The sequence below is a fragment of the Dichotomopilus funicola genome (assembly GCF_033296635.1).
Source record: "Dichotomopilus funicola strain CBS 141.50 unplaced genomic scaffold C8A04scaffold_41, whole genome shotgun sequence".
Taxonomy (NCBI): domain Eukaryota; kingdom Fungi; phylum Ascomycota; class Sordariomycetes; order Sordariales; family Chaetomiaceae; genus Dichotomopilus; species Dichotomopilus funicola.
This window is the reverse complement of record NW_026944062.1, coordinates 37,273-54,414: the sequence shown is the minus strand read 5'-3', so window position 1 is coordinate 54,414 and position 17,142 is coordinate 37,273. Positions and strand designations below refer to the sequence as shown.

At 54.5% G+C, this 17,142-nt stretch overlaps 6 protein-coding genes across 6 annotated transcripts; 2 read left to right on the top strand and 4 right to left on the bottom strand.

The window, feature by feature from the left end:
* Positions 1–500: 500 nt before the first annotated feature.
* C8A04DRAFT_13046 (uncharacterized protein) lies at positions 501–1,628 on the bottom strand (the record flags this gene model as incomplete). Its single annotated transcript, XM_062777562.1, has 2 exons — positions 501–1,249; positions 1,364–1,628. 2 exons carry the CDS (start codon positions 1,626–1,628, stop codon positions 501–503), a joined length of 1,014 nt encoding a protein of 337 aa, XP_062636041.1.
* Positions 1,629–2,807: 1,179 nt separating this feature from the next.
* Positions 2,808–4,684, top strand: C8A04DRAFT_38063 (uncharacterized protein; the record flags this gene model as incomplete). The annotated part of the gene is made up of 4 exons (XM_062784098.1): positions 2,808–2,989; positions 3,245–3,596; positions 3,744–4,538; positions 4,652–4,684. 4 exons carry the CDS (start codon positions 2,808–2,810, stop codon positions 4,682–4,684), a joined length of 1,362 nt encoding a protein of 453 aa, XP_062636040.1.
* C8A04DRAFT_38062 (uncharacterized protein) lies at positions 4,685–7,605 on the bottom strand (the record flags this gene model as incomplete). The annotated part of the gene is made up of 3 exons (XM_062784097.1): positions 4,685–4,749; positions 5,252–7,475; positions 7,597–7,605. The coding sequence occupies 3 exons, from the start codon at positions 7,603–7,605 to the stop codon at positions 4,685–4,687; spliced, it is 2,298 nt and encodes a 765-aa protein (XP_062636039.1).
* A 1,299-nt stretch (positions 7,606–8,904) lies between these two features.
* C8A04DRAFT_29618 (uncharacterized protein) lies at positions 8,905–9,444 on the bottom strand (the record flags this gene model as incomplete). Its single annotated transcript, XM_062781071.1, has 1 exon — positions 8,905–9,444. One exon carries the CDS (start codon positions 9,442–9,444, stop codon positions 8,905–8,907), a length of 540 nt encoding a protein of 179 aa, XP_062636038.1.
* A 1,542-nt stretch (positions 9,445–10,986) lies between these two features.
* On the bottom strand, positions 10,987–12,707 carry C8A04DRAFT_38061 (uncharacterized protein; the record flags this gene model as incomplete). Its single annotated transcript, XM_062784096.1, has 5 exons — positions 10,987–11,128; positions 11,198–11,658; positions 11,940–12,229; positions 12,262–12,498; positions 12,680–12,707. The coding sequence occupies 5 exons, from the start codon at positions 12,705–12,707 to the stop codon at positions 10,987–10,989; spliced, it is 1,158 nt and encodes a 385-aa protein (XP_062636037.1).
* Positions 12,708–12,788: 81 nt separating this feature from the next.
* Positions 12,789–16,663, top strand: C8A04DRAFT_29617 (uncharacterized protein; the record flags this gene model as incomplete). The annotated part of the gene is made up of 4 exons (XM_062781070.1): positions 12,789–12,850; positions 13,376–13,892; positions 13,946–15,852; positions 16,051–16,663. The coding sequence occupies 4 exons, from the start codon at positions 12,789–12,791 to the stop codon at positions 16,661–16,663; spliced, it is 3,099 nt and encodes a 1,032-aa protein (XP_062636036.1).
* Between the last annotated feature and the right edge of the window lie 479 nt (positions 16,664–17,142).

Genomic DNA, 17,142 nt, shown 5'->3' with positions numbered 1-17,142 from the left:
AAGATTCTCCCCGGGTTTCGCCCCATGTCACGGTCAAAACCAGAAGCCCTTTCACTCTCATCACCGCCATTGATCGCTGTGGCATAATTAACCGCTGTTCGGCCCGTGCTGCTTTTCTAAGTGTGAGACACCACCGCGCTAAAGACATTTGGATCGACATTCGCCCCCAAATCTAGGGATGCGGAACCGGGCATCAACGCTCAGAGTCAAGCTGAAAGATGCATCGCAATTTGTTGACTTCACAGGTCGTCACTCGTCACAGTCGTCAACAGCAGCGAAGCGCAATGTCGGCGTGGTCGGCATCTTCCGCATGAGGCTCAAAAATCTGTGACGAACCACATGTCTCGTCACGTCAGACCAAAAAGCGAGACGGACTTTCATAATGACACCAAGAACTCCAAATGACAGCGACAAAAAATTATTGTACGTGAAAGAAGATAATTATTAACGTAAAAAATGATCCGCCCTTATTTTCAAAACCCCCCCAATCAAGGTCAAGGTCACCTATACTGCTGCTGATACTGTTGTTGCTGCTGCTGCTGCTGCTGCTGCTGCCACGACGATGGCGACGAAGGTAACTCAGACGAAAGCTCATACCCACCCAACTCCCCCGTCCGCGGCGGTTCGTGCGCTAACTCCGCCGGCGGCATACCCGGGCCCATCTCCACCCTCCCCGAGTAATACGGCGGGCCGTCCTTGTGGTCGCTGTACGGTTGTTGTTCCCAGGCGCCTTGCCCGTCTGGTCCGGCTGCGGCTGTGCTTGGGGATGTCGCAGTCGCGGCCGCCGCAGCTTGTTTGGCTTTGCGTAGCTTGAAGAGGAGGAACACGACGGCGATTAGGGCGATGACTAGGGCGGCGACGCCGACGCCGATGCCGGCTTGCGCGCCCGTGGAGAGCCCTGGGGAGGGGGAATCGGGTTCGCTAGTGGGTTGTGATGTTGACGATTCGGTGGGTGAGCTAGAGGTGGGGTTGCCGGTCGAGGTGGTGGGCTCGCCGGTGGATGTGCCGGTTGATGTTGCGGACGAGGTTGAACTCGAGCTGCTGGATGAGGTTGTCCGCTGCGCCACGCTGGTGAATCGGCCCAGTGCACTGTCGTATCGGGCGGCGATCTGCGGGTTTGAAGGGAGGACGTCGAACCGGTCAACGCCATCGTCGCAGCAGAAAGCCCGGTACCCATCGCAGCAGTATGAGGTGTCGGTGTGCGTGACATTGGAACACGAGACCAGATCTGTTCCGCCGGTTTGCGCGACTGTAAAGTAATTACGTCAGGTTAGCCACCATTCTTGGCTGGTCACTCTTCAAAACTACGCCTTGCCGCCCTTCGTCGCTGTCGCCAATTCGGAATCCCGGGAGTGAAACATACACATGCAATAATTCGGACACTCCCCCGCTGTCCAAGCTTTATCTGTACACGACCCGCGAATTGTTCCCCCGCCGGCACTCAAACACAGGCCATTCGTCAAACACACCGTGCCCGAGCCGGCCCCGCAACACGGGCTGTTCTCAGCGTCGGGGTTGCAAGGCGCATCTGGGGCCGCGATACGTCCGTTGGGGTAGTAGCACGTGCTGCCGGCCGCGGCACAGAGTTGTGGGAGGATGAGAGCGGCGGCCGCGCCTAGGAGCTTCATCGAGCTGAAGTAACCCATAATGGCGGGGCGTGGGATCCGAGAGCAAGGTGGTGAGTGTGAGCGGCGGGCGCGACTGACGGTCGTCGTGCGTGGTTCCGTCGTCGGAATCGTGAATTTGTGCCCGTGTTGGGTTTGGGAAAATCGGACCCGGCGCAGTGCGGCACGAGCAGGGAGAAAAAAAAAACTCAACGGTGACCCTCGTGGCGGGCGATCACATCGTTTTGGCTCATTTTGGGGCGTATCCGTGGCTGCTTGGCGGCTCACTTCTCGTGCTGCCCGACCCGAATCCCACGCCTTATCCATGCCCCTTCCCTGTCACGACATTGGTCCGGGCCGCGAAGTTAATTTTCGCTTGCCCTGCGGCCTCGGCTGACTGCAGCATGGCAGCGGACAAATCACAGGGGAATTGGCCGAACTCTCGCCCTGTTGGGCTCATGCAGGTCCACGGCACAGTCAGCATTGGCCAATCCTGCTTCCTAGCGTGGTTAGCCCAAATCTTGGAATGACGCGACTGCGGAACGGGATCTCGTCGAAACTCATCTCGTCGTTCGGTTGAGAAATGAAGATGATATAAAATCCAAAGCCAAGCTAGGTAGAACCTATCCTGAGTCAGAGCTGTACCGTTCTCCGTCTCTCCAGCGTCATGGCGCCCATGAAGCGCCTACTTCGGACATGGAGAATCCTGCATAATTACGCAGCAGCTTGCCTCCATATTATGCCCTGCGAGCAATCCCGCCGTCGCATGCGGGATGTGAGATAATTCCCAGGAAAACCAGCTACCCGGAACGTAGTGTCGGAGATAGCGCCATCCTTTCGTCGGTTTATGCATAGAATTGACATCGAAATCGGCCAAAGTCGACCTTCAAAACTGCGGGCCGCGGGTGGCTGCCGTGGCTGTCCTTTGTGGTGGGTGGGAAGGTGAGGCCGAGATTTGCCCCCGTGCTCCAGTTTCCCCGATGGTCACCCGCATATCCATCCATTTTGACTACACTCCATTGACATTGGGACGGTTGTGATCTTTGTCCGGTTGCAGCTCTTGAAGGAGGGGATTTCCGTTGTGCGAGTACCGAAACCCGCCACGATTCTGTTGGTTTTGTAACTTCTGCGTCTAAGAGTGGGGCATCATGTTCGTTTTCTGGCTGGGGCGTTCGTTCATGGTGCAACCAACAGCCCAACAACATGAACTGCCAAACCCAACAGCATGATTCCTGCCCAAAGAGGCAAAATACCTCGGGCGATACAATACGATCCAGCCCACAACCTGAATCCGGTGCAGACTGGTTTCTCGAGCAGTGGTTGCAAGACACCACTTCGCTCGACCCTAATTGTAGCACAACCACCAAGCGCCGGAGACGACGCAAGTACAGCGAGATATCCACATCTCCAGATTCTCCACCACCTCACGGCTAGGCGCTGTCCCCCGCCAAGCGGCATGGGGCTTCCGAGGATGGTGTCCGGGACGTAGAGAACACACCCACGGCCAAATTGGCCGTCTCTAATGCGCCCTCCTTGACAGGAAACACAACTCTCACGCTCACGAGGGCACGACCCGACCTCAGGTCAAGAGCATCGGGATCAGTGCGGTCTTCCTCCGTCGGCGGCCCAAACGCCGTCAGATCACACACCTCCAGGACATCCAGGGCGTCCGGCGTCTCTAACAGCACAGCGCAGCGGTCGGGGTCGCGTTCTACTAGCCCGGCTAAGACGACCACCGCGCTGAGCAATCTCGACAAACCCGTGCGCTTCCCGGCCATGGCAGAAAATGCATTAAGCCAGTTGTCGGTTGATGTGCGCGGCCTGTACAAGCGCGTCCGAAATATCACTGTACACCACGAAGCGTTTATGCCTCTCTCAATTCGAGAAGATATTGATAGTGCTGCCGGCTGCCGCCACCGAAAGACATGGTTTTACAGGGACGCGGGAATAGCTGAGGTGGGAAGCCGCCGGTTGGACCGTGACAATGACCATGTGGATGATCTCGGCGATAATCACGGCGAAAATCACGGGTATGGCCTCGGCGATGACCACCGGGATCACAATGCGGATGACCACGGGGTTGGCCACGTGGTTGACCTTGGGGACGACCATGGGGACGACTACGGAGATGACCACCAGGATGACCACATGGATGGTAACCACGACGACGACGACGGCGATGACGACGATGACGACGACGACGACGACGACAAGCCACCTGGACCGTCATACCCTGAGCGACGGCAACGGCGTCAGCCGAGCCCCCGCATGGCCGCCCTTACCGAATTGGACATGCTCGTCGACCTTATCGCTGCGGCAAACAGCTGCCGCGTACTCGGCCGACAAGAGGCCACATGGAACATGGAGGTCCACAACCCGCTCTTCCGCCCTGCCCTCGACCGGCCAGACTGCGCCCACGTACTGGTCGAGGCCGTCACTCACGCATCCATCGCACCACCCTTCCTCCCGCGTTGGAAGCAGCCCGCAGTCGCATTAGACGGGACGGAAGCCCGCAGCGAGACGGTCGACTCTAAGAGACTCGACTTTGTCCTGGCATTGTTTGTAGACCCGGGTTTCCCGAGGGAGCAGTATGGTTGGCCCGGGCGACAGCGGGAGACGGACTCGGAGCTGGCGGAGGGAATTCGCGAGGCTGTGGCGGGCATGCCGATATCCTTGGGGGTGAACCAACTGGCGTATGCGCCGCTGCGGTACTCACCCATTGCGATCGGGGTCGAGTCCAAGACGGGCATGAGCAATCTCGAGGAAGGACGGCGACAGCTTGGGGTTTGTACGGCGGCCTGGCACCGGCGGATGCACGCTCTCATGGAGCAAAGGACTCATATGCAAGGGAAAAATATTGTGACGTTGCCGTTGCTGCATATTGTAGAGCACGAGTGGAGGTTGAGTTTCGCCGTCGACGCTGGGGATGCGATTGTGCGTGTTTTCCCCCATTTTTTCTCGCTCGCCCTACCCTAATATTCTTGTTCATTGTATCGTGGACTGACAACGTAACCGTCATCAGGATATCATTACTGACATGTACATAGGCGACACTAGGACCATCGCCGGTATGTACATGATCACCGCGGTTCTTCGGCAGCTCGCTGGATGGATGGCTGGGAATTTCCGTAAATGGATGAGGATGCTATTTGCTCCAACTTCTCCGTCGGCAGGTACGCTTTGACAGTACGCCGCGAGCGTAACTCGCCTCCCCATATCGATACCCCATTGGCATGTAAGTCATAGAGAGGGACAGGGCAAGGTTCCCGCCTCAGGAAGAGCCAACACTGGAAAAGCGCACGGGCTGCAATTGTGACGGTAGTTAAGAGCATGGTAGATTCGCAGGGCCGCTATGGAACACTTCGATTTCTCTACCATGATGATAAACATTGTGAGAAGTGCCTCCAACTTATACTACCGTGGAGTGCCATCTCTATCCTTATGGTTGCACACAACGACCCGCACCAAGAACGGTCAGCAAGGTGAAAACCTTTATCCTCTCCTTATTCAGGCCACTCTGGCGATAGCCATTGGGGTATTATGTGTAAGATCTAGATTGTTTCGATATACAACCACGTATTGGTAAAAGTATTCAAATTAGGATAAAACCGCTTGAAACCACACTCCCTACTCAACTGGCGTGTTACCTGCACCTCTCCGCTTCTGCGCGGCCCAATACTCTTGGAACCCCGGAACCAGCCCTGGCTGGTTAATGCCCGGTGCTCGAAACACCGCTGACAGCGCAGCATTCGCGCTTGCTGCAGTGGACGGGGTGCTCGAAACCGCCCCAGCGGAAATAAAGCTGCCCTGTGGTGACTTGCTCATGGTACTGAGAACAGGACTGGCGAGAGAGGTGGTGGGGGAATCGATGGTGGTTGCGAGCGATAGGGCGGGAACAGCTGTGGTAGAAATAGGCGGGGATGCGGCTAACATCGGCGTGGAGGACGGGCTAGTAGCGGGTAAGGCATCGGTATCCTTGATCGCATCGGGGTTGCTGTTATTTCCTCCCCAGGGCCGCCATGATACCAGCTTTCCAAGTGCGGATGGTGCTCGAGGCGTATTACGGTCTCCTTCTTGTTCGTCTTCCCGGCCGCGCAAGGGGTTAGATGTAGCACGACTACTGCGGCGCGACTTGGGCGCGGAGAGGCTTTGGGCGATGCTATCTCGAAGGATCACACTGCCACGTTTGCCCCCAGCGCTGCCGCTAGTTAAAGTGGGTCGAGCCGTGACAGCACTGAGGTTAGTGCCCGCCGTGGTCATGCCGATGTGTTGCAGAGACAACTGGCTAGGCCGTGCTCTGAGAGTGTGAATATCAAGCCCGTTGGATAGGGACATGATGGATTCGTGTGAGATGACTCTTTGTAAACCCCGTGGTCGTTGTTCGACGCTCGAATCAAACTCGGAGGCGGTGGGCGAGCCCTGGTCTTCGCTAGGTACGTCTGTGTGATCGTCATAGTCGGTGTAGGTGGATAGCGGCGCGGGCGAAACGCTCGGAACATCGTCGGTAGTGTACGGGACAGGGCTGAGACTTGTTGTGGGTTGCCCAGCCATGAGAAGACGGGTGAAAGGGTGTTGGCGCTGGGCGTGAGAGGGAGATGAGTGCGATGATGTGTAGGGCAGGTCCGCGCCAAACATGGCGGTCTCCGATATGCTCCGAAGTGAGAACTCGGACACCTTCTTCTTGTGGGCGTATCGCCAGCTAGGTGAGGTCGGATCCACGCTCGTGTTGGGAGAAGCGGGAGATGGGAGATTGGGGACCCTATCGAAGACAGAGTCTCGGTTCGTCGACCTTGGCGAACTAGGAGCGGAGGATGGAGCAAATTCAGGTTCGTGGTCGGAATGCCCAGACCAATGGGCAAGGTGTCGTGCTGGAGAGTCCACCGAACCGGCGGCCGCAGCCCGTTGGAACCGGCCGGTGCTCATGATCGGAGACGAAGGGGCCGAGAGCTGAGGCGGCGTGAAGACGCCTGGTGTGAGGCCTACCCTTCGCTTTTTGGGCTTCCGCGTCTCTGCCTTGTGGCTCACGTGGTAGTGGTGATGGACATGCAACTCCTGCGACACTCGCGGGGCTTGTGGTGGCGTGGGCGGTTCTTTGTTGGCGAGCTCGGCCTGCAAGGTTGTAGGCTGGCTGCCTGGTTCGTGGCCGTCCGCTGGTTGGTGGTACATGAGCTGTTCCCTGAGCATTTGGATTTCGTCGTTGGAGCTGATGAGCATCTCACGCAGTTCTGCCATCCCCACTTGCAGATTCGCATTATCCTGGAGCAAATCGCGGACGAAATGCGACACCACGTTTCCGCCGCTCCTGCTATCCGTCATCGACTTCGCAGCAGCGGCACCTTTTAGCCTACCAGCAGCCGTGTTCAACTCCTTCTCCATGACACGCTGCCGTTCCATCCGGCTGACGGCCTCGACATGTCGCTCGCGTTCCTCTCTAGACTCCTTTTCCATGCGCTCCAGTTGCGTTTGTAGGTCGTTGAGCCCCTTCTCGGCTTGCCGCCAACGGTACATGGTTGTGCGGGCTTCTTCTTCGGTTCTCGTGATTGTTGTTCGTAATACGACCTGTTCCTCCTCGAGCACTGCAATCTGCCGCTCAAGAGTGAGCGCTCTCTCAGTGGCGTTTTCCAACCGGCGGACTTCCTGTTGCGACCCAAGCAATGACGCTTCCAGAAGGCCGATTTTCGCCTCGGCATCTTTGACGGTATCGTTGATTTGCTCCAACTCATCTCGTAGCGTGTGGTTTTCGTCGGTTACAAGTTTATTGCGGGTTTCGAGTTCTTTGTTCTCGCGCTCCAGTTCCTCGACTCGGGCGGTAAACTCGGACCTGTCTCGTTCAGCCGATGCCATGTAGGCTTCATGGCGGGCTAGGAGGGACTGCGAGGCGGGTGTTAGTGATGGGAAGTCATTGTTGAAACGCAAACTGTCGTGCGTAGGGCACTACCGAGAAAAGGGATATCAGGAATATCGGGAAGGAATGCGACGGGGATGCACTAACCTGCCCCATTCTCGCCGCTGTGTGGACATCGCGCTCAACGCTCGACAGAACAGAGCAATTATGCACAAGAAAGGCACAATCCTCCCTGCCGCAGCAGCAATGAAGCTGCTCGGGCTCGCCACCGTCACCACCAGCAACCCCCATTGTGCGTGGCGGTGATACTACATCCGTCGTTTGGGTATGTGCCATCCCTATCGAAAGGGGCGAATACCAAGTCGGGCGGCAGGTGGGCGAAGGGGCATGTTAGTTGTCAGGTGCAGATGATTGAAAGTGTCAACAAGTTTGGGTTGAGGGCGGTTATCAACGGCAGCCTCCGTGCAGTACCGCGCGCGAAGAGCCGTGCGATTGTTCGAGTGCGTGTGAGGGATAGAACAGATATCGTTCGGTCACAGGGGCGAGATCTCGAATCCCGGACTGCAATTGAGACAACGATTCGGAGGGTGGAGTTCGCCGCCTGGGGAAAGAGTGGAGCGGTTTGCTTGGATAACGTTAACGATAAGTTGTCGCAGGGCTGAACGTTCACCGCCAGGAAGCCGCTAACAATAATTTCGAACTGGGTTTGTCAGGCGTCGCGAGGGATCCCAATGGGGACCCTTTGAGTCCTTGGTGGGAGGCCGCAAATGGGGAAAATGAAGCATGGCGAAGAAAGCGAAGCGCCGCGTCGCACACCAAGCCGCCGGGTTGTTGGAGAAGGGAAAAAGCATTGGAATGCGGCTGGCAAAACTGCCCAACAGGAAACCCGGGAATGATGAGAGACCGGCCCGCTGCTGTGGCCGCTGTGGGGTTCCTTTGTTTCGCGGTCGCAAACGCGCACTAGACATGGACCCCGCTCCAGGGGCACGGGATTGGCGCACAGACCATGGCACTGCAGGTCCCAGGAATGACGGAATCGCAGCCCCAAATGCCCTGAAACGAAAACACTACCTCAGAAGGTGCACTGCTGCAGAAAAGAGTAACGGTGATTTTTGCCTGTGTTTTGTGTTGTTACGGCCTCCACAAAAGCACCCGGCTTCTCCAAGAACATTGAATTTAGTTGCGGGTACATTCCTGTCTAATTCCACGCAGTTCCAGACCGCTAATGTGTCCCCAGATTGTGCCTGTTTTGTGGGAGATGAGAGATGAGATGAACCCGCGAGACCACCTCCAAAGCGTGTGCACGAGATGGTTCATCGTGACCTCGGCCTTGGATCTGCCGACCCTCCGACCCGAGCTCCGATAACCTAGCGAACTCCAAGGAATCCAACGAGCGTAGGGTTTGTTTTGGCCCCCAGCCCAACGCGATTCCTGCCAACCGACGCTGCGTCTTCCTCAAATCATGACGGCCCGACCCGCATCGCCTGGCATGCGCCTCGGGCGCGGCGGAAGCAAGTTGCGACGGGCATTGGCTGTTGAGTTACCGGCAGCGGGAGTACCACCATTGGCACCTCCTCCGCCGTTGGCACCACCTCCACCTTGACCACCACCACCTCCACCCTGTCCACCACCACCCTGTCCACCACCACCCTGTCCACCACCACCCTGTCCACCGCCTCCTTGACCTCCTCCACCTTGACCACCACCTCCTTGACCACCACCGCCTCCTTGACCACCACCTCCTTGACCACCACCTCCTTGACCACCACCTCCTTGACCACCACCTCCTCGACCACCACCTCCTCCACCTTGGCCACCACCTCCACCTTGGCCTCCTCCTCCGCCATTACCACCACCCCCGGAACCACCCCCTTGCGACTGCGGGTCACGTTTGTCGACAAGAGCATCCGTACCATCGGCGGGATTGCTAGCCGCGGGCAGGGCTGCAGCCGAGGCAAGGCCGAGGAAGGCAACGAGGGCAACAGCAGGCCTCATATTGACGAACAGGTCCTTTATTTTGGCAATGGTAGTTTGTGTGGGAGACGGCGCTCGAAATCGCTATGTTGACCGGCCACGGTTTCCGTGAGAAACCAGGAACTTAAGTGTGAAGGAGTGAAAGAGCTTTACCAGAAAGCCCGTGTGATAAAGAGAGTGGTAAGAAAAGAAAGTGAGTCGATGCCGATGATAATTTCTGGGAAACGAATGCCATCGTCGACTGCTTCTTATATCCCTCGAGTGTTGCGGGGCAGTTGGATCGCACAAAACCCTATTTGCCCTGAGTGCGTCAAGCTTCTGACACGACCACATTCCATCATGCTGTTTGGTGGTTGTCGCTTCCGATAAAGTGAGACCTTCATGTGACGGAGTTGAATCGAGTTTCCATCTTGTGGTGATACGTATAAGGATTCTATCTAGAACGTTCGGTAACGATTTGAAACACACTTGCTGAGTAGGTAGCGTACGTTGTCCTCCACAATCACCACGGCGAACCAGGACTCGAAGTTAATTGTTGAAGGTTGGGTTGAAACTTTTTGATCCTTCGTCCCAGTCGATGGTTGCAACAAGGTTTCGCGCAAGTATCGCAAAGTGGACAACTTTGGGCCCACAGCTTGGCCTGGGCTCACTCAACCAGAGTTGGGAAAATGCTGGGACCGAGATCGAAGGAAATATTCCGGGTAACCTCCTTCAAATCCTCTAACTCTCGGAGAGCCGGCCCCGGAATCATCGTTGAGATGACCTCGGCCGGTGTGATTAGCATTTTAATTGGCATTTTAGCCAAGGTCCCTTGTTTTGTCATTAATTATGAGGGGCCTTGGCAAGGACATGGCCGGTGCCGGTCTCAGACATAGTTTTAGAGAGTGGAAGAAGGAGTTGAGGTGAACCAGTGATTGGTGAACTAGTTCTCGGTCCCGATGAGATCGGACGGAAGCCGAGCCGTGTTAGAGATGTCACCGGCCGTTGCCAGTTTTGCGGCGATGTCCAGGACCGTGTTCAACGTCATATCTGACAGTAAGCAATGAAGTCCCGAAAACATAATTACTCTACCATCACTCACCACAGATTCTACTGATTAAACCATTTTCCTGTATTGATCTGAATATTCAGGACCTCCCCCCCGAAAACGATTCGCCTCGACTTCGACCAGTCCATCGATTGATCAGTCACACTGCGAACATTATTATTATTATTCTTCTTCTTCTTCTTCTTCTTCTTCTTCTTCGTTTTCTTTTTCGATTTTTTATTTTTCTTCTTTTTCTTCTTCTTCTGCTGCCGCTGCTGCTTCTGTTGCTGTTGCTGCTGTCGTCGTTATCGTCGTCGCCGTCGGCGTTGTTGTTAGTTGTGATGTCGATGTCGTTGACGAGGCTCGAGGAAAGCAGAGACAACCTTTGCTCGGCGAAGTGGCTCCATTGGACGGAAAGAACATGTCACTACAATTGCCTACCTACCGCGGCATCAAAGGAAGGGAAATTACAAAGCTTTCACGGATAATGTGGTAACAACACCGTTCTCGCTCAGATTCAGGAAGTTTCATTCTAGTTATGGTACAGTTCTGCTCCGGCCCATAGATCCTTCCTTCCGTATCTGCCATAACGATACAGGATCAATCACTTCATGGGGCAAGCCCAACTGAGAAATAGCGTCGCCGTGGGAGCCGATGATACAGCGACACAGCGGTTCACTTTCAAACCGAAGTGAGTATGGAGTATACATAGAGGCGACCCTTTCCTAAGCCTGGATTACACCAGACCCCAGGTTCATGACCCATGTACTACGCCAGATAATCGAAGGCTTCTCAATATCACGGCGGTATATAAATGCGCATGCTTCTCCCTTCCCACCGTTCCATAAGACCATCGTCTGCAGCTTTGGCATGTAAAGTGCAGCTACCCCAGCATCTTTCAAGAGGTCGCAAACGTCCCTCCAGTCTACCGTTGGAGTGAGTGTTCGCGACGTGAGGACCAGGGATCGCAGGCGGTTCCAACGCCATAGTGGCTGACGCGCTTGGAAAAAATGCTGAGCATCGACCATGAATGAGACAGAAATTTGTTCGAGGTCGAGGCTTCTATATGCAAAAGCCGCACTGACCGTAGGATTCGCGATCCGGATAGGGTCGGCCTGAAGAATCGACGCTCCTTGGAAGAGCTTGATAAAGCCGTCGTTGTAATCTTCGAAGATTGACAGTCTCTTGAGCGCTTTTGGTAAATGCGCCTGGATCATACTCCGATATTTTACAGTTATAAACGTTAATAGCCGGAATCTTTCCATCTGGGAGGCGTATAGTGCGGTTATCGGGTTGGGAGTGAGGGGTTGGTGGTGGGGTTACTCGATATTGAGGTAATTAATTACTTGCCCTCGTCAAAACACTGTTGTTCCATTCTATCCCAACATTGCCATGGCTCGTAGACCATACATTCCAGTCGAGGAAGCTTATCCAATAGAAGCCTCAGAGCTCTGTTGAAAATCCGGCGGCGGCATTGTCGGCGTAATACAAGCTTCGTGACGACGTGAAGTATAGGGAGTTCTTCTTTGAAACTCAACCAAACCCACCCGTAAAGTCGTTGCACAGCTAATTGGGTAGGAGAGGCGACCTGTTGGCCGTCGACCCAGCCATGTCTTGGATCGTGTATACGCTCCTGCGCTTGGTTTTCCGATTCAAAAATGACATTTCCATCTTCATCCTCGGTTCCGAAATAACTGCCCTTGAACCAGTGTTCCGCATCGCTAGGGGAATGTGTGCTAAGCTCCAAAGTCAGACCATCGCCGGTTGCGTCCCAGGTGGCTAAATAGTAAACAGTTTCGAGATCGCGCGACTGATGATGGAGTTATTGCTTGAACTCCACGATGCCGACTCGGGCCATTGGCAACTGCGACAGGTGTATGATCGGAGCTCTATGTTCAGCCAGATGTGCCTCACAAGCCTCTTCCGTCGACTGACCATGTGTTTCAAGTCATCCAGGCAGGATGGCCGCAGTCTCAGTCGACTGAAGTTCGTCTTCTCGATGACGTCCATCCATTCTTTGCAGACTGAAGCATAAGAAGCCAGGCCACCTTTTCCTGTGCAAGTACTTCCAGGATCATGAGGCGTATCTCCGCTGGAAAGGAGGACCAGTGTAACATATTCGCCATAATCAAGGTAGCTCGGGAATTAATGACAATGGAGATGCAAAGATTCTGACAGTACGCTCCGTGTTGCACTGGTGCCTTTTATTAGCTGTGAGGCAGGTATGACCTTCATGTATGTGATCGTACAGGCACATAGCTGGGTCTGGCGACGACGGGAGAAGGGAACTAGGGGCTTTATATAGGAAATTGAGAATGTTTTCATCCGGTGGTCGGACATGGGTCTGATCTACTCGGACCCGGCGCATGAGGTCATCGGCCTGCGAGGTCCAACCTTATCGTGAGTCAGGGGCTGACGCAGCAATTCACTCAGCAATCAGATATTATCAGAATGCGGCAGTCTCGACCGTGGCACATCTATTCCACAACCGTATCGAGCAGGCGCGATGGAGGTATCCCGTTATACTCATCAAGTGACTCAGCGATACAAAAATCTGGAGAATGCTTTTACAAAAGCCTGTATGTAAGAAATTAAATCATTTAATTCTTGGTTATTTGCAAACTTTCCAATAGAAACAACATTGGCATCGTCGCGCTGCTCGTCCAAAATGCCTTTTAATCTCGGCACTTGTTGTGCTTTTCCTTCTCGGCGGCGAATCAAGGACGGCAGAAGTCCTTATGGACAACCGACCACCCCGACGAAAACGTCAACTCACTTATTACCAAGACCCTCTACGCCGTCGCCAGCACCAAACACACCAAACACCTTGCCAGCCATCGTATCTTCCCCGTTTGCAGTCCCACTTCTATCACCTTTCTCAGCATCCTCTTCCCGCAACCCGTCCCCTGACCGCCGAACGGTCAGCGCCCCAGCGTATCGCCGTCCATCATCCACCCTTGCGCCATCGCCTCGTTATCTTGGCCGTGATAGATCTCGGTATTCTTCCTTTGATACGTCGCCGTTAGCGGCGAGCAGCCCGGGCCTCGTCTACCACCAGGACATCATTCTAGTCGCTTGCGAGATCTGGGAGCATGCATACAACCAAGTCAAATGCGACGAGTCATTGCAACCTCTAGTTAGCAACTACGAAAAGCTCTTTGCCGCCGCAACAAAGGGCAAAACGACTACACATCGGCGGCCGTCCTTCGTGCAACTGGACCCTGCGAGCGACGACGACGAACGGAGTAGCATCGGCGAGCATGGCTTTACAAGACTGGCACAGGAGCACGTGGAGATGGTCAGGAAAGAGTCAGCACACCAGGGTATCGTGTCTTCGGCTATACAATTCATCCAGAAGACTCGGGATGTCGTCGGTTTGGCCCTGTCTGCATCGCCACCTGCGTCTCTTGCTTGGACCGGAATTTGCACCATTGTGCTGCCGGTAAGCCTAGTTAGTATATTGCTCCTGGTTGTATCACCCACTAAAGTGTGCAGGTGATTGTGAATCATGCTGAGCAAATCGCCGCCCGAGAATCCGGATTCGCCTATGTCATGTCACGATTTACGTGGTATGGTCAAGTTCTCGATCTCCTCAACCGCGAGTACTGGAAAAGCCCGCAGAGTTTCTCCGCTTTGCGGCATTCTATATACGACGAAATCGTGGCGTTGTACAAGCTTCTGATCGAGTATCACTTGCGAGCGTATTACACCTACTGCCGACCGCTCACCACATTATCGAGGGACATTCTCAAGCTTGATGATTGGGAATGCATGCTTTCGGAGATCAAAGAGAGCGAAAAACGTCTTGAAGAGTACATGACTCTCAACTACGAACAACATCTGCTAGACAAGCTCCACACGCTTTCCGAAGATGCGCTGCACAAACAACGCATAGAAACGCTCCTCAAGTTCAAATTTCCGGACGATCTCCCCTACGCTGTGTACCAGGCGTACCTCGACAGCATCGATTCTCCTCAAGACGGCACGGGGGCTGGGGTTCTCACACACCCTTCCTTCGTTGCCTGGGCCGCTAACTCTTCTGGTGCCTTTATTCTGGAAGGGATTCCTGGCTCGGGAAAATCGGTCTTGTCCAAGTGTTTACTAACCGAGCTCCGGAAATGGAGAAACACGACAGTATGTGGGTTCTTCTTCAAGGATAACGGTAAAGGACAAAATGCCTCTACCACGGCTCTTTGCAGAGTTTTGGACGAACTGTTCCGTGAGCAACCACATCTCGTGGACGGCGTAAGCTACAGGATCGACCACCTGCTCCCAGAAGAAGTGCGATGCAACTTTGACCTACTCTGGGATGTTTTGGAAGAGGCAACGCAGGATTGTGATCCCGGAAGCGTCACTGTTGTTCTGGACGCATTTGACGAGTGTGACCTGGACTCGGGAACAAAGCTGTGCCAGAAGATCACCCACTATCTCGCCAACCCAGAGGCCCGAATCAAGTTCTTCTTAACCCTGCGCCCACCCGTGTCGGCCTCTCCGTTAATGAGCTCCCCGCATGCTACCATTCTGAGGTTAGAAGAAGACCCCCACTGCCTCCGGCATATCAGCAAGGATATCGAACAAGTGGTTGTCGCCCGTTTCGACGGATTTGCCCTGCGATGTATCCAGGATCCGGCATTAAGACAGGAGCTCTTGGAGATGATTCGGCCCAAAGAAGACCGAACATACCTGTATGTCAAACTATTGTTTGACTATCTGGATCTGAAGCTGCGGGACGGCATACCCAGGGTACCACGTGGCTGGATCGAGGTATTCAAGAAACTACCCGCCACTGTCAAGGAAGCGTATGTTGGGATTCTCAGTCGGGTCCGCGAATCACAGCGAGACGACGTCAAACGATTATTCCAACTTGTGCTTGCTGCTACACGACCATTAACTCTTCAGGAGATCAACGTGGCGCTGAACATCCGCGACCTTCCCAACGGTAGCAAGCATGGCTTGGGCCTCCAGGACGAGGGCTGTTTTCGCAGCTGGATTCTCGACGCCTGCAAGTACTTCTTGGACGTGTACAATGGCAGAGTTTATTTTATCCATCAAACAGCCAAAGACTTTCTGCTCGCAGGCTCTGGTGACAACGGTCATCGGAAACCGGACTGGCTGGGGGAAGTCACCATGCAGGGCTGTCACAAGATCATGGCAGAGAGTTGCATCTTGTATCTTTCATTGCCTCTGAGTGTGCCGTCTAGGTTCAAGGGAGTCGACAACCCATCGGAGAGCACTGTTGAGTACCATCGATGGGACTACGCAGAGCTCACCTTCGCGAATTACGCACATTTCTTTTGGCACCACCACGTGCACCAGGTGGTCGCTGGCGATCAACCAGATGTTAACCAACTTAACTTGAGGATCACGGAAGACCTCCGGAAGTGGTACCAGGGCATGCTCCTGTATGTCCACCTTGGTTTACCTGTATTAACGGGAAATCGGGAGGTTTTAGAGACTGCACTTGCGCCAAGTTCCGCGAAGCAGCCCTGGGGGGCCGATTGTTTTGAGAATGCGCCATAGCAAAGCCATGATCTGACGGTCGTGGCCATTACAACACATCATCTTGCCCTCACGGACCGTTTTCGAACCCCGATTCCAAGGATGCCCCAAATCCAAGTCAACGTCCCCGACATCTTGCAAAGATTGGCGGCACTGGTTCGGGCAGTCGCAACATTCCACGCCGTTCGATCGTTGACGCGCTACCAACCACATTCCCCGTTGCCAGCAGAATGGTTCACTGTGCGGTTTTTCAATAAAACCAGTGGTCAACACCACAATGAGAAAGGTCGCCAGCTGCAGTCGCACGACGGGGACACCCTGAGCTACGTTATTACCAACCGAACGGAGATACACCCGGCGTATGTTCACATGTTGAGCCTCAACAGCTCGTGGAGGATCAACACACTCTTATGGAATGTCCGCGTCCCCCCACGACAGCAAAGAACCGGCGACCTGACGATGTTGTTACCGCCGAAGGTCAGGGAAGATGATCCGCAAGATGCGGAAGACATAATCATTGTGATATTTTGTGTGGGGGAGCAGTTTTCAGAGCAGATGGTTTCGTCGACGGAGTGGTTGAGGAGTCTTTACGTTCCGCCGGTACTCTTGGACCCAGGGGCAAAGGCCGGAGAGGTTCCAGTGTGGCCATTTTTTGTGCCGCCGCCCAACTGGGTGATTAAACACATTAGTGTTCGCACGGTCCCGCGGGTATGAGGGACACCGGGATGGATGGGAAAGGAAACGAAGTGATTGGGTGAACGGGCGAGCGGTCGGCCGATGGGCTGGGTTTTGGAACAGGACGGCCACGCACCAGCCTGCCCGTTGTCAAAACCGGTTGCTAGGCTACGGGTCAGCATAATAAGGGGTCATATGAATGTGCTTAAGGAGGGGTAAAAGATGAGGTCGCCGAAAGGGCATAATGTAGCATCTAAGCCTCGCTTAACAGCATCAGCATGTTTTCATTAATCAAGGTAAGAAGAATGAGGTAGATAGTTAATATTGAGTTGGACTGTGAGATAGTAAATAAAGACAGAGGGAACATCCCCCACTCAGTTATAGAAGTTTCTCTACTTACCTCCTCGCCTACAGTAATTATCGAAATGAGCCATGAGAAAGCACGCGGAGAAGGCAGAAGTCGTCAAGAATCTGCGGGGCGCCGCATTGCCCTGGATGATTTGATCTAGGGTCGCCAA